This window comes from Phyllobates terribilis, unplaced genomic scaffold, assembly GCF_046119375.1.
Source record: "Phyllobates terribilis strain yellow unplaced genomic scaffold, ASM4611937v1 Scaffold_11__3_contigs__length_659146591, whole genome shotgun sequence".
In the NCBI taxonomy this organism is placed as follows: domain Eukaryota; kingdom Metazoa; phylum Chordata; class Amphibia; order Anura; family Dendrobatidae; genus Phyllobates; species Phyllobates terribilis.
Window position 1 is genome coordinate 416,270,612 of NW_027362771.1, and position 15,072 is coordinate 416,285,683.

General features: G+C 40.3%; 1 protein-coding gene across 3 annotated transcripts in view; it reads left to right on the forward strand.

Annotated features, from left to right (window-relative positions):
* PDE8A (phosphodiesterase 8A) overlaps nt 1-15,072 on the forward strand; it is a 364,761-nt gene that overhangs the window by 293,327 nt on the left and 56,362 nt on the right. For all 3 annotated transcript variants that reach the window (XM_073653110.1, XM_073653108.1, XM_073653109.1), the window contains exons 5-8: nt 130-187; nt 5,689-5,777; nt 10,373-10,451; nt 14,565-14,702. In XM_073653110.1, the coding sequence (XP_073509211.1) occupies nt 130-187; nt 5,689-5,777; nt 10,373-10,451; nt 14,565-14,702 (364 nt within the window). The remainder of the gene's footprint in view (nt 1-129; nt 188-5,688; nt 5,778-10,372; nt 10,452-14,564; nt 14,703-15,072) is intronic.

Genomic DNA, 15,072 nt, shown 5'->3' on the forward strand with positions numbered 1-15,072 from the left:
AATATTTACATGTTAAGTGACATGTATTCAGCTCCCAGGATTAATGATGTTGGAACAGTGGCTGTGTGCTAGATTACGCTTACTCTACTAACGCTTTTCCCTTTTATTTTCCATGTCCTGCCACTGAAGACAAAGTGATCGAGATGAGACGTCGATAATGCCTCTAATATCTGCTGGATTTACCAGGGTATGTGCACGGGGAAGATTGGGCCTGAGAATTACTCTTTTTGAAAAGTTGACAAGTTCTTTGCTGTTTGGCCTCTTGCTTTCAGTCTATACTAAAGTGATGGTTCACCTTTGGAGAATTTACACTTTTGAGCATGGAGTTGTGTTCTGAGCAGTCGGCGGATGTACAGTACTTTGTTACCAAATTTATAATTCTGTAGTAATGGGGAACACAGCGTATGGGAAGTAGTAGTGTTCTGGTTTGGAAAAAAATTAGGCACAGTTTAAAGACACTAAAAGCCCAACTCATTATTGCATTGCGCCTTTTTGTCTATTTTTTTGTGTTTTGTGCCTAGTGTTTGGTTGCCTGGGTGTTTTTTAAAGGGGTTGGGCCGGACAACCCCTTTTAAAAACCACACCAATGAAGAATCTGGCCCCAAAGGTTTTTTATGACTGCCCCTAGATTTTGTGTATTATGTTAATGGAAGTGACCAGGGGTTTGGCATAATGGGCCCTTTCCATTCTGCTGATATAGCCAAGCTGCTCTTTTTTTTTCCTACCCTTATTCCACTGCCTGCATCACAAAACTAATTTAAAGGGGTATTCCCAACTCCAAAATACTACCCGAAATATGTAGTAGGTGTAATAGTAATAATATTAGCAAATACCTCCAATTAGAAATGTGGTGTAGTTTTTCTGATTCACTATGCCTCTTTTCTCATGTGCTGGCATTGCAGGACCTTAGGTATCCATGGTTACGACCACTAGCAACTAGCTACCTATCACTATATCAGTGGTCGTAACCGTGGACACCTAAAGTCCTGGAATGCCTGCACATGAGGAAAGAGATATAGCGAATATCAAAAACTATACTACATTTCTAATTGGAGGTATTTGCTAATAATATTATTATTACACCTACTACATATTGGAATAGGATCTTGGAGATGGGAATACCCCTTTAACTATTAAAGAGGACCTGTCCACTCTTCTGGTTTTTCTGTTATAGTGAATTAGAACTTTGGATTTCTCTGTCGTGCAGTTCCTCTGTCATTTCTCCTTAAAATATATGAATAAATTCACAAAGGGACATTACCATTTCCCTTATCAAATGCAGTGTTGCACTGGCAGCACTGATAGGACCGTATCGGAGCGTGTATATACAAATCCAAAACTGGTTGCACCCATATATATGTCAGAAGATATAGGTCCTCTTGACCTCAGAGTTAAACTCAACTTTCATGTAGTCATAAATCAACTGAGAAGGTGAGAAAAAAATTATAAGATAAGCGTTATAAATTCACCTGTCAGAACAAGCTCGCTGATACACTCTCTGTTAACTCATTCTGCAGCCTTCCATAGTTAATGCAACACATAGGTTATAGAAGATAACCTGTGAAAATGTTTACTGAAACCCTACTGCAAAAATGTTTTTAGCATAAAAATCATGCATTTAAATGAAAAACAAAATGACTCACTTTGAGGTGTCCATTTAAATTTTTCATGACCAAGCATATTTATCTCAAAAGTTTATTTTTTTTCTTGTTCAGTATAAAAATAAAAAATATTTGAATAAATGATTTGTAGAGCCAAATTTTTGTGTAACCTTTAGATTTTTTTGCCGATATTGAGGGAAAATCTAAAGCTAAATAAAGGAAACCCATGTCCTGATTTGTGTAGAGCTGCTGACTGTGAGGACGTTCTAAAATGCCCCAATATATTAAAACACTGAGCAGTCGGCAAGTTGTTAAATGTCTGTAATTGGCTCTGTGGATTTACAGGCACATCCTTAAAGGGGTTGTCACCTTTCCGATAATGTTGGTCTCCTTCTGCAGTTTAAGATATAACAAACCACACTGTTCTCACCCCAGGTCTATCAGCAAGTCTGCGCTGCTCCCGGTGTCTAGCATTGGCTGTGGCACGGACGTTACGTTGACAGCACAGCAGCCGATCGTTGACCTCAGTGGCTTTGGCAGTGTAGGTAGAACTGACTGACTGCTGCGCTAACGTCCCCACTGCAGACAATACTGTACACCGGGAGCAGAAACCCACCAGTGGACCTGGGAAAGGTGAGTTCGCTATGTTTTAACAAACTGCAGCCAGGGCAGAAATGATCTGAAAAGAAAAACCCTTGAATCAGACTTGATTGACACTCCGACAGTATCCAATCAGTGCTGACAGTATGAGACTGTAGGGAAACGCTGCCTTGACAAGTTGAATTGTAACACAGTTTTCAAATTAATTTCTAGGAGGAATTAGAGGAATGGCAGAGTGCAGAATAATATAATAATCTTTTTTTTTTTTTTTTTTTATAATCTTTTTATTTATATAGCACCAACCTATTCCGCTGTGCTTTACAATTCAGACAGTTAACAGACATTATGGGCACTGTCCCCATTGGGGCTCACAATCTACATTCCCTATCAGTAGGTCTTTGGAATGTGGGAGGAAACCGGGGAAAACCCACGCAAACACGGGGAGAACATACAAACTCCTTGCAGATGTTGTCCTTGGTGGGATTTGAACCCAGGACCCGAGCGCTGCAAGGATTCACTGCTAACCACTGAGCCACCGTGCTGCCCTGATATGATATGAAATGATGCTGTAGAATTGTTCAAGTATTCCCTACAGTAGACATGTCAGAGGTTATAACAGGTCCATTCTTCCACCATAGCTCTTGCTAGCTGCCTGCAGTCACATCTAGAGGGCGTCTTCTGCTCACCATTTTATTACTAACTTCAGCTTGTAAGTTGCTGAAAGATTCTAAGTTCTTTCTAGTGATGGTTGTGCACTCCAACCGCTGTAGCGGTGCACTCCAACCGCTGTAGTGGTGCACCGCTGAATAGAATAAAGTGAGCACTTGCACATCACAGTATAACCCCAAGCCAGTTAAGCTTTGGGTATCTCAATCTGTTCAGTTAGATCAGGGATGTCAAACTGAAACACACAGAGGGCCAAAATGAAAAACTTGGACAAAGTCGCGGGCCAACCAGTATACAGTATAATGGACTCCACACAGTCCTCCATACAGAATAATAGGCCCCACATAGTCCTCCATGCAGAATAATGGCCCCACAAAGGGGTGGTGGTTCTGGTGTCGCGGGCCAAATATAATCACCCTGCAGACCAGATTTGGCCCACGTATGAGTTAGAAGAATAAGTGATTTGCTGCAAGTGAAAGTGAAAACTGTTACACTAGATAGGGAACAGCAGGATAATCCTAAAAACGTGGTTTTGCAACTGGTGGCCGCAGACTACTACTCTCCTTATTCCATCTAGCTGATCTGATCTCTAGTTTTGCATTTTGCTAGTGTCCTTGACACTACTTGTTGCAGGACCTGTAGCCCATTGAAATTGCAGAGACCATTCTGCTCCTCCAGGATGGCACAGCCTTATAAGTGCTGTTTCGTGAAGATTTGCACCATCTCTCAGTATAGACTCAAGCCAACAATACTGAGACTTGTGTTAGATTCTCAGTCGGACCTTATGCTTGTGCTGGCCCTGGGTTCCTCATGGTGCAGGACACTACCCCACATCTTGTAGCCAGTGCATGGTTGATACATTTTTAGCTTTGATTTTCAAGGAGATTTGGATTCAAACTCTCAATTGGTTGATGATTTTGACTGAAAAGTTGTTATGTTTTCAACGAATAACACCAGTTATATCACTAAACATTTGCAACTTGACTCTTTCGTTCGAGAGTCAATGTTTGATTTGAGTGATCCCTTAATTTTTTATATCTTAATTGGCAGAGAATTTTGGACCTTGAAAGGGTTGTCTTGTCACAAGTTATTGATGACCTATCCACAGGATAGGCCGTCAGTATCAAACTGGTGAGGATTCAACACCCAGCACCCCACTAATCCTCTGTTATAAGCTCTGGTGGCAGCCAGATGTAAACGCATTGAACCAGGCTGCAATGTGTAGCTCCATTTTATGTGTAGCAGCTGCTTCCGGTTACTGTAGAACAACATCTAATTGTTTATGGTCATACATCCGGCACCCCATCAATTTGGTATTGAATACTTATCTCAAGAAAAGGTTATCAACATCTTTTGACCAGACAACCCCTTTAAAATATTATGGATTTAAAGAGGATTTATCCTTTGCCCAAAAATTTGAGTTACCGTAATAGCCAATACGAATCCCTTTACTTTCCGGATTCTTCCTTTTTTTTCCATTTTGTGCTACATCACTCCATTGTAGAGATATTCACATTTGTTGCTTTGGAGCGCAGTATGTGAAATCTCGACTTGCAGACCAACTAGGCGTTTCTTCAGAGTTTTCTCCGGGGGTGGGCACTTTCACCTTTCCCTCCTAGACACTGCCAATCACAGAGAGGGATGAAAGCGCAATCACTAGGGGTGGTGGTTTAAGGGAATATCAAACCCTGTCCCCAACTCCATAACTAAAAGCTGGGTAATGTTTGCATTCTTTAGAATATCTTCAAGAATATGCTATTTTTGTGTAATAAAGAGGAGTAGGATTGTGCCTTAGTTGTGTATATTGATACCCATTGGGCTTGTGAGCTTTGGCTATATCCATTATATTGCTGTCAGCGCTGGTGTAGGAGACAGGTCCTTTCTAATTCCTGCTCCTCTCATTTGCTCCCACTGTTTTAGAGGAGGTTTTGTGTTAAATTTCACAGGTTCGGCACCCTACATAGTGTGAGCATATTGAGTTAACTTGTGAAATCTGAAAGTGACATGACAGCCGTGGAGCCCATTTTTCCTGGAACTCTCACATGAGAAGTATTTTCTAACAAACTTTAGATCTGCTAACAAAAAAGAACAGGAAATAAAATCTGGCAGTGTTTTAGTTCTGTACTATATGTAGTCCTGTATGTTCAGTGTATTAAAGGAGCGCTGCAAGTGTGCTCAGTTTTTTGGAACTCCCATAGAAGTCGATGGGGAAAGTCATGCACACATGGCCACCTCACCTTTCGTTGTTTGCATTAATTCAGCAGCCCCCTCATTAGGCGAGTTAGGGTACTTCTGCTCTCAGTATAGGCATGGATCTCAGAAGATGTGGATTTGATATACCCCTTTAATACCTTCTCAAAAAGGCATTGCAGAGCAGAATTTAGTCACAGAAGAATTAAAGGGGTTAGATGATCATTTTTGCAAATGGGTTTCATTACAAACTTTGCACTGTTTGGCTTTTACAGGCTGTTCATTTCCTGCACATTCAACTTTAATGTTATCTGTGGTCATAAATCAGCTGAGAGGAGCTCAGAAAGACATGGTCAGTGAGCTCATTCTCACTGTCTTAAAGGGGTTGCCTTTCAAAACCAATAAGTCTGCAGTCACTCTAGGAAAATGGTTTACAGAAAGTATAAACTACCTAAAGCATGGCAGTGCAGAATTATTTTCCTACTTCTTGTCTTGTCCTTGGAAACGTTGAAATATGCTCTTATATAGTAAACTATGTAGTAGTATATCTATCGATAAAATATGCTGTCTACCATACCTTGAATTTATAAAGTAGTGAAATGTAACCAGTGTCTTACCCTTTCTCTTGCAGAGATATGTAGAAAACCCTAATGTCATGGCCTGTTACAATGAGCTTATTCAGTTAGAATATGGAGAAGTGCGTGCACAATTAAAATTAAGGTAAGAATATTGAAATCTATATTTACACACATTTTGAATATCTTCCTACCTAGTAAGTGACTCATTCCTGGAATTGGTTTTCTGCCCCTACATCATGCTGTTCTCAGATTACATTGCAAAAAAATGCTGCTGACAGATTCCCTTTAATGCTGCTTGTACACACAGCATTTTTAGGAAAAACTCAATGTTTCTTGCTGTGTTTCATTGTGGTTTGCTTGCCTTGTTGTTTTTTTTTCCTTTTCAGTTAAAAAAAAAAAAAAAAAAGGCTGCGACCAGTTGTGGCTTGTAAGTGTCGAAAGGGATTTAATAAATGTATTTCATACAATCTGTAGCATCCATGCCAGTACCTGTCCCCCTGTTTCTGCTTCTGTTGCTGAGAAGTGCCACACCCTTGTTGCTGGCGACGCTGGGCAAAAACAGTTATTTTTAATTCATGGGAGTTTTGGAGCTGTCCAGCCAGGGAGTTTTGGGGGTTAGTTTGGTATAATTCCCTGCTGTGATCACTGAGAGGGGCTGCCTTCTATCTAAAAAGAATCTGTCATTTAGGTATAGGGTTAATCTGCAGGTAAATAACATTAAAATAACGTCTGCTTGCCTTACTTGAAGCCATGGTTACAAGGTGCAAATTTACCTATATCCTGCCTGTAGCTGAACGCTTTGTCATAGGAGTGTGCAGGAAGTAGTTGAGATCACTTCTCACCATACTGTGAGTGGCAGCTGTAATCAATCCATAGCATTTTGATGACAGCATAGTTTGGTGGCCGGAGAGCAATTACAGCCGCCACTTACAGTAAGGTGAGCAGTGACTTTATGCTTTCTGCACGCCCCTGTGACTGAAAGCAGTCAACTATAAGGGGGTTATAAGTTCATGTTCACCTTGTAGCTATGCTTACAATAAGGCAAGCAATTCCAGTGCCAGTTATAAGTGCACTTTAACTGGTCTACATCCCAGTGCTCAGCTCCTGCAGTTCTAGTGGTTAATACTGTCTTTTACCTCTGCCCATTTTTTTTACTTTAATACTGTTTGATATTTTGCCCTCTTTTTGCCTTCCTTGTTGTGACACTGCTACCTGACTTTCCTGCCTTCCTGCTCAATCAGTCAGCAGCTACTTCAAGAACTCAACACTGTGTCCCTGTGTAAATCCACATCCCTGTACAGGAGTTAAAAGGTGAAGACCAGGGCTCTCCCGGGACCTGATAATCAGAGTAGCTAGCATAAAACCTGTCCATGGAAGACTTATTTAGAGCTGTCAGTTGACCGTGGACTGAGCCACTATCGCACAGTCCTTTTCATTCACTTTCAATTTTGGGTCATTGAGTTTTTCAACTTGTGAGGCTCTGTTCACATGTCTATTTGTTTTTATTTCCACTTTTATTATCTGCTTGTGGAGCAGGTAAAAAAAACTTAATAAACCATTGGTTGCAGGACCTATTTATTTGTATGGGTTTTCACAGTTCCATAAAAAGGTATCCATCTGGAACCGTTCCATCTGCTATCTCTTTTGGCTGTATATATAGACATATAGCCAAAAAAAAGGTGTTTATAAATGTATATAATACGAAAATATATATACAGTACAGACCAAAAGTTTGGACACACCTTTTCATTTAAAGATTTTTCTGTATTTTCATGACTATGAAAATTGTACATTCACACTGAAGGCATCAAAACTATGAATTAACACATGTGGAATTATATACTTAACAAAAAAGAGTGAAACAGCTGAAAATATGTCTTATATTCTAGGTTCTTAAAAGTAGCCACCTTTTGCTTTGATGAATGCTTTGCACACTCTTGATGAGCTTCAAGAGGTAGTCACCGGAAATGGTTTTCACTTCACAGGTGTGCCCTGTCAGGTTTAATAAGTGGGATTTCTTGCCTTATAAATGGGGTTGGGACCATCAGTTGTGTTGTGCAGAAGTCAGGTGGATACACAGCTGATAGTCCTACTGAATAGACTGTTAGAATTTGTATTATGGCAAGAAAAAAGCAGCTAAGTAAGGAAAAATGAGTGGCCATCATTACTTTAAGAAATGAAGGTCAGTCAGTGCGAAAAATTGGGCAAACTTTGAAAGTGTCCCCAAGTGCAGTTGCAAAAACCATCAAGCGCTACAAAGAAACTGGCTCACATGAGGACCGACCCAGGAAAGGAAGACCAAGAGTCACCTCTGCTTCTGAGGATAAGTGTATCCGAATCATCAGCCTCAGAAATCGCAGGTTAACAGCAGCTCAGATTAGAGACCAGGTCAATGCCACACAGAGTTCTAGCAGCAGACACATCTCTACAACAACTGTTAAGAGGAGACTTTGTGCAGCAGGCCTTCATGGTAAAATAACTGCTAGGAAACCACTGCTAAGGACAGGCAACAAGCAGAGGAGACTTGTTTGGCCTAAAGAACACAAGGAATGGACATTAGACCAGTGGAAATCTGTGCTTTGGTATGAGGAGTCCAAATTTGAGATCTTTGGTTCCAACCACCGTGTCTTTGTGCGACGCAGAAAAGGTGAACGGATGGACTCTATATGCCTGGTTCCCACCGTGAAGCATGGAGGAGGAGGTGTGATGGTGTGGGGGTGCTTTTCTGGTGACACTGTTGGGGATTTATTCAAAATTGAAGGCATACTGAACCAGCATGGCTGCCACAGCATCTTGCAGTGGCATGCTATTCCATCTGGTTTGCTTTTGTAAAAACATATTGGAAACTAATGTTAGCCTTGACCCTACACAGGCAAAATTGTAACCGTAATATGCAAAAGAGTCAAACAGGTGGAATAGACTGAGGTCTCACTCCTTGGCTTCCGGCTTCTAGTAGTTGTCTCCTAATCCATTGAAGTTCATGTAACCTACAGCCCAGTGAATTTTTTGTTATCTGTGCACCACACCTGATTGTCTCACACTCTACACTTATTTTACACTTGGTGTACTTACTTACCTTCAGTTCAGCCTCCTTTTTTTTCTATTCAAGCTCCATCTTGACTACTAGTTTTCCTTCCTGAATTTTATTACTCTATACCCTGCTATAAATCCTATGATGTATTTTTACAGCAATTACAAGGGCACCTAGAGCCAGCGTACCATTTCTACCTACTGAAATAATAGTGATTATCATGCAGTCTATTTTCTTGTAAATTAGCTAACATAATATCAGTATATAGTCAGGGAGGCTGAACTGTTACCATCTTGATTCGAATTGTGTCACAGGAACTATATAATCATCATCCATAACGGTCATAATGCTTTTAAAAATAGTGTTAATAGTTTTGCATATTTTAATTGATAAAAATAAAGCAAATTAACAAAAAAGATATCCAAATCAATATTTGGCATGACCAGCCTTCAAAACCGCATTAATTCTTCTATGTCCACTTGCACACTGTTTTTGAAGGAACATGGCAGGGAGGTTGTCTCAAACATCTTGGAGAACTTACCACTGATCTTCTGTGGATATAGACTGGTGCAAATCATTCTGTCTCTTCATGTGTATCAATGTACTCAGCTCCCTCTGCTCTTTAACATGATGCCTGTATTACATGGTGACAGGTTCCCCTTAAGAACCCCATTAATACTGCTGTTAATTTTGTGCATAGTTAAGTCATATGGGCTTCTTTCCAAGTTGAAGGTATATTTTTTTGACTGCAATTCTTACGTTGAAACCACACTTCTCTTGTCAGACTTCTCTGAACAGTAGATGGGTGTAGCTGGGTCACACTGATTGCTGCCAATTCTAAGCTGATGGCAGTGGTGGACATTTTCCATTTTAGAAGGAAAGTAAGGATGATGTGTCTTTTATATGGTGAGCTAAGTTTCCTTGGCCAACCTCTGCGTCTGCGGTCCTCAAGGTTACCCAGATTTTGGTGCTTCTTCAAAAGAGCTTGAACAGCACATTTTAAAACCCCAATCTGATTTGAAATTGGGAGAGGTTTTGGGGAGACCATACTGTTGCAATATAGGTACCTTGTGTATTCTTGACGTGCTCAGTCTTGCTATGACGTTTGACCTGTGACATGACTGTTTTCCACAACCTCACCTTTTGTAGCAGAGTTTGGCTGTTCCTCACCCAGTTTTAAACCTCCTACACAGCTGTTTCAGTTAATGATTGTTTCAGCATACATATCAACATGATGATCATTATCACCTGTTTGTATAATTGGTTATGCATACATCTGGCTAGAATCTTGCAAAATTAATGACTCTGTGCAAGTGTGCTTAGAAGAATTGATTCTATGTTAAAGGCAATGGTTGGTCACACCACACCAGATATTGATTGGATTTAGATTTATCTTTTTATCATTCACTTTATTTTTATCAATTAACAAAATACAAACTTTTTGAAAGTATAATATGTGCATGAAAAGACAGGATGAATAGAAAGAAAATCACTGCACTGCGACTTTAACTTAACTGTTTACTTCTAGCACATTCATTACTGAAAAAGATTACTGTTGTGTTTGCTTGCTCATGTTTTAGTTGAGAAGTTGATGAACTTTTTGGTTTTCGCTTCTTTTTCCGATATTAGAAATGTAAAATATCACTAAATGCATGTCTTGTCCTCATTCGTGATAAAAATCAAATTAAAAATAACTTTATTTTTAGGGCTTGTAATTCACTATTTACTACATTAGAGAAGAGTCAAGAAGCCATTGAAATCACAAATGCGGATCACAAGATACAGGTACAGGGTCCTGGTTGTAACATTTCAAGAGGCAGACAAAAAGGGGTATTCTCAAGTTGTCTCTTGAGCAGCTCACAGTATCCTTACTCTCTTTACTTCCAGTTGAGGGAAAGTGCTCCTCCAAGAGTGACCATTCTACTGAGTAGTTTCATTCTGCAGCTACACATTAACAGTATGACAATGTTTGTTCTGAGTCTATACTGTTGTCACTATATTTACATATAGATATAGCAGGGATTTTGAACAAACACACAGCTTAGGAAAGTGAGAGCCGTGATTAGAAGAACTGCTTTGGAAACTGCCAATGCTCAGTGCCCAGGAATTGGAATTCTACAGGACTGATAAGAGCACTGTTGGGAGCAGAGGGGGAGGGAGGTGCGCAGCGGTCTGCTGCAAATAAATCAATGGAAAGAGCTGACTGGAATGTTAGGAGTTATCTCCTCTTCTGGAATGTAACTTGTCTTAGAAAAAAAATTGTAAAATCTCTAAGACCTCTCCAATGTGAGGGTGATATGTCCCCTCTCCGAACATATGGGATTAACTATAACTGGCAAGGTGAGAAAGAGCTAACACTTCATGGCAGGAGGTCTTACTTCAATGGAGGTTGAACAGGTACTTACAAGAGGGGGCTTGGGGTTGTGTGTGAAATTATGTCCAATTTGCCTTTTTTCTTTTTTTTTTGTGGTTTCAATACATGCAAAAGAAACGTGTGTAACTGCAATAATTTTATGGGAGAAATACTTCATTTTCTGGAACAATTTCAAGGGTGCCAAAACTTTCAGCCATGACTGTATATTCCATGCATTGGAATTGAAGGTGTATATACCATGTGCACTCTGTGCGTTCCCCAATAACTGGCCTAGTAGGGAACATAGCTGCGGCCTCATCCATCACTCGTCAGCCAATTCTGTAATTGTCCTAAAGATTGGAGGCAGCAGAGTTGCGACGCTGACATAACTACTGTGCACACTTAGACAAGCACTGCTGGTCAAGCTTCTTGGAAACCAGATGTGCACTATGTAAGATAAAAGCTCTTACAGCAGATAGGAAAATGAAGTTAATTGCAAACTTGCTTATTTTCATGCTGTCTAACTAAAGCAATTTAATAACCTGAGAATACTCCTTTAATGCTAGATTCACAAATCCGTGGGAGTATTACCATATGAGAGACACTGACCGATTATTTCTCAGGTGTCTTCTTAGTTGCTTCCTAGTTGCATCAGTTTTTTTCTCACCCTTTTTATCACTGAAGCAGGTAGGCTGCTTGAACTTTTAACCATTGACTAACAATGTATCCTTTAAAAGTAGATGAAACTTGGATGGAACTCTGAAATGCAAAAGCTGTTTTCCTAGTTTTATCCTTGTCTTATGGTTTAGTTTTTAATGGCTGATCAGATCAGAATAGGACATGCTCTGACTCTCATGGATTAGAGACACGGACCCATTTTTAAAATTGTGTATGTCAAACAGTGAAACTCTGTGGGTCAGTGTGCTGTGCAAAAAAAAAAAACTTACAGTACTGGGACGTGTCACATGGATGTGTGAATGTAGCCTAACAGAATGAACAAAAACGTAACTTTTCATGTTTAACAGTATTATGTTTTCTTGCATCTTTAGACCTGTTTTGGTAGTACTGATGTATTTATTAAGTCTGTCCAGTTAAAATTTTGTTCAAAGTATGAATTACTGCTTTCAAGATCTTTATTGCTGTGTGACAGTCACTGGCAAAGTACTGGAGAGGAGATATGTAGCACTGAGATTGTTAGCTCCAGTAATTAAACATAGGAAAAGATCCAACACATGAAGGAATACGGGGTTAATCAGCCATCTTGAGAGCTAGGGTGATTAAACACCTGTAGAGAGGGAGGAGGTCAGAGGATAAATTCCCAGCCTTCTAGAGCATTTGGTGTGGGGTGGGTCTGGAGACAGAAGCTCTGGAGCTGTTCTGTCATGTGAAGACAAGCTAAACCTTAGGTTGTTTGTTCCTGAAGCGGACAGTTACCTGTAACAACAAGGACTGTGCCATATGTCATGTTTTGTTTTTCCTGTTAGGCTGGGAAGGCCGTGTTTGTTTTGCAAACATTGTTGTGGTTTATGCAGTGCTCTTAAGAAACCACAGAAGATTTAAAGAGGCAGTGTTCCTTTGTCTACCTCTATGTGCAACCAAGTAAGCTGATCTACCACAGCTGTTACTGAATGGAAACATTTCTGTTTAAATGCAGAGGTTATTAATCTGCATAGGCATAAAACATCTCCAGTTATAGTGTATAATTGAGTGTATAATCCGAGTGTAATAGATTTTATTCTCTCCTTGTATTTTGTTCAAAGAAATCTATTACTGTTTAATTGGCTGAAGACTGGACTCACAATTGTAGATCAACTCTCAACAATGAAGTTTGCACTTTCAGATACTGATTTAAAAAAAACACTTATAAATTGTCAAAGATCACAGCCGGGGAGGAGGGGGGGTCGAGCTAAACCCACCACGCTGCTACCTTTTTGTCACGAACATCCCTCTGCTGCCCCCCATCATCCGGACAATTACGTAATTGACCGGCGATTAATGTAGGAGGCTGCAGGCTGTTTCCACTAATAGGCCGGTTATTGGAGAACGAACACTGAGCATATGGTATATACACCTCCAATTCCAACGCATGGAATATATGTACACACCCCTAGTACAGTCACTGCCAGCTCCACAATAACAAAGCAAACTACTTGTTGCCACCACTGATCGTTTATATGGGCCGATTGGACACCCGACAGGTAGCGTATGGCTTCAGGGGTGTGGTTTACAGAACAAAAGAAACAGAACTATTACATTTTATATTTAATCCAGCAAGATAGGCAGTGTTTATAAAAATGTACAAATGATTTTACAAAGGGGACAAAACAATACAGCATATACAATTACATAAAATAAAATAAAAGGATAACCAAAAGAAAATAGCGAAACCTGACGTCACTGCAATGGCTTCAGATTTATGGAGGGAAGCGCTCCTAATGAAAACGTCTGTAAACGTGGATCAAGCCTACATGGCGATTGTATCTTCGGCATTGAACACAGATCATAATTTGCCTGGACTTTTTAGCAGCACCTAAGTTAGGGTATGTGCACACGATGCAGAAATGCTCAGGATTTTTTCCTGAGCGTTTCTGCATCTCTCTGGCAGGAAAAAACGCATGCGGATTGTACATGCGGTTTCCTGCCAGGGACATGCGGAAATGAAGCGGTCTTCACTTTCATTTCCGCATGCGGGTTGACAAGCGCTTCCCAAGCGATTTTAGCATCACTTGGAAAGTGCTTGTCAACTTCACACTATATAAATCCATGCAACCGGCATGGATTTATATAGTGTGTGAATGTCAAAAAATAAGAAATAAATCTATACTTTACCCTCTGATGGCCCCCGGTGTCCTGCTTCATCGGTCCCGGCTGCCGGCAGTGAAGACTTTAGGACCTTCCGACGTCAGCGTCACGTGACCCGTCACATGACTCTGACGTCAGCGAAGGTCCTTCTTCATTCAACCGCGAAGTGCCCGGGAAGCCGGCAGGACGCAGCGCGGGCCGTCAGAAGGTGAGAATATATATATTTTTTATTTTATTCTTTTTTTTTTAATGGTACCTGGGTCTGGATGAGAGTCCTCTCATCCACACCCGGGTACCATCCGCACATTAGACCGCATGAAAAGCGCATCAACATATACTGTGATGCGGATTCCATGCGGTCTAATGCAAGTCAATGGCGGCAAAAGAGCAGAGTTTCCGCAAAATTAATTGACATGCTGCGGATCTTTGACTGCAGCGTTTACGCTGCGGAAAAATCCGCATCATGGGCACAGCACATGCGGATTTCCATTGGGGAACATTGCTGCCCTTCTACCATGCGTTTTTCATGCGTTTCCGTGGCGTTTACGCAACTGCAAAAACGCCGCGGAAACGCATGAAAAACGCATCGTGTGAACTCAGCCTTACACCTACACACCTCCCCTTGATGACTCGTAACAGGGCTGGTTATAAAATGTTAGATTGTAAGCTCTTTCTCCTTATGGAGATTTTAATTTTTCCATGACAATTCACATTAATAGTAATTATTGACTTGTGTTTTGCAGTATGTGAATCCTGCGTTTGAAAGCATGATGGGTTATCAAAAGGATGAACTATACGGAAAAGAATTAATTGAAGTGCCTCTTAATGAAAAAAAATCTGATTTCTTAGATTCTATTAATTCTTGCATTAAAACAGGAAAGGTAAGACATGGTTACAAATGTTGTTAGTATTTATATATATTAAACCAAGATTGGACAGAAGTTGCTGTGGACAACAGAACTTAGAAAGACACGTCATATGTTAAAGAAGGAAAAGCTATGTATCTAGACTTATAGGATCATTTCAGTTGGAACTAATTATCTATAGGATAATTAGAAGTTGGTAGGTGTCCAACCACTGAAACTTCCATGAAATTCCAGAGAGGGGGGAAAGGGTGGCTTATCTCTGACGAATAAATGGATGGGTGGTCAGGCAATTGTCCTGCTGATATTTTCTGAATTTATGGAACTGATGGAAATATCTAAGTATGGTGCAAGTTCTATAGAGATTGAATAATAGCTTAAATGCATG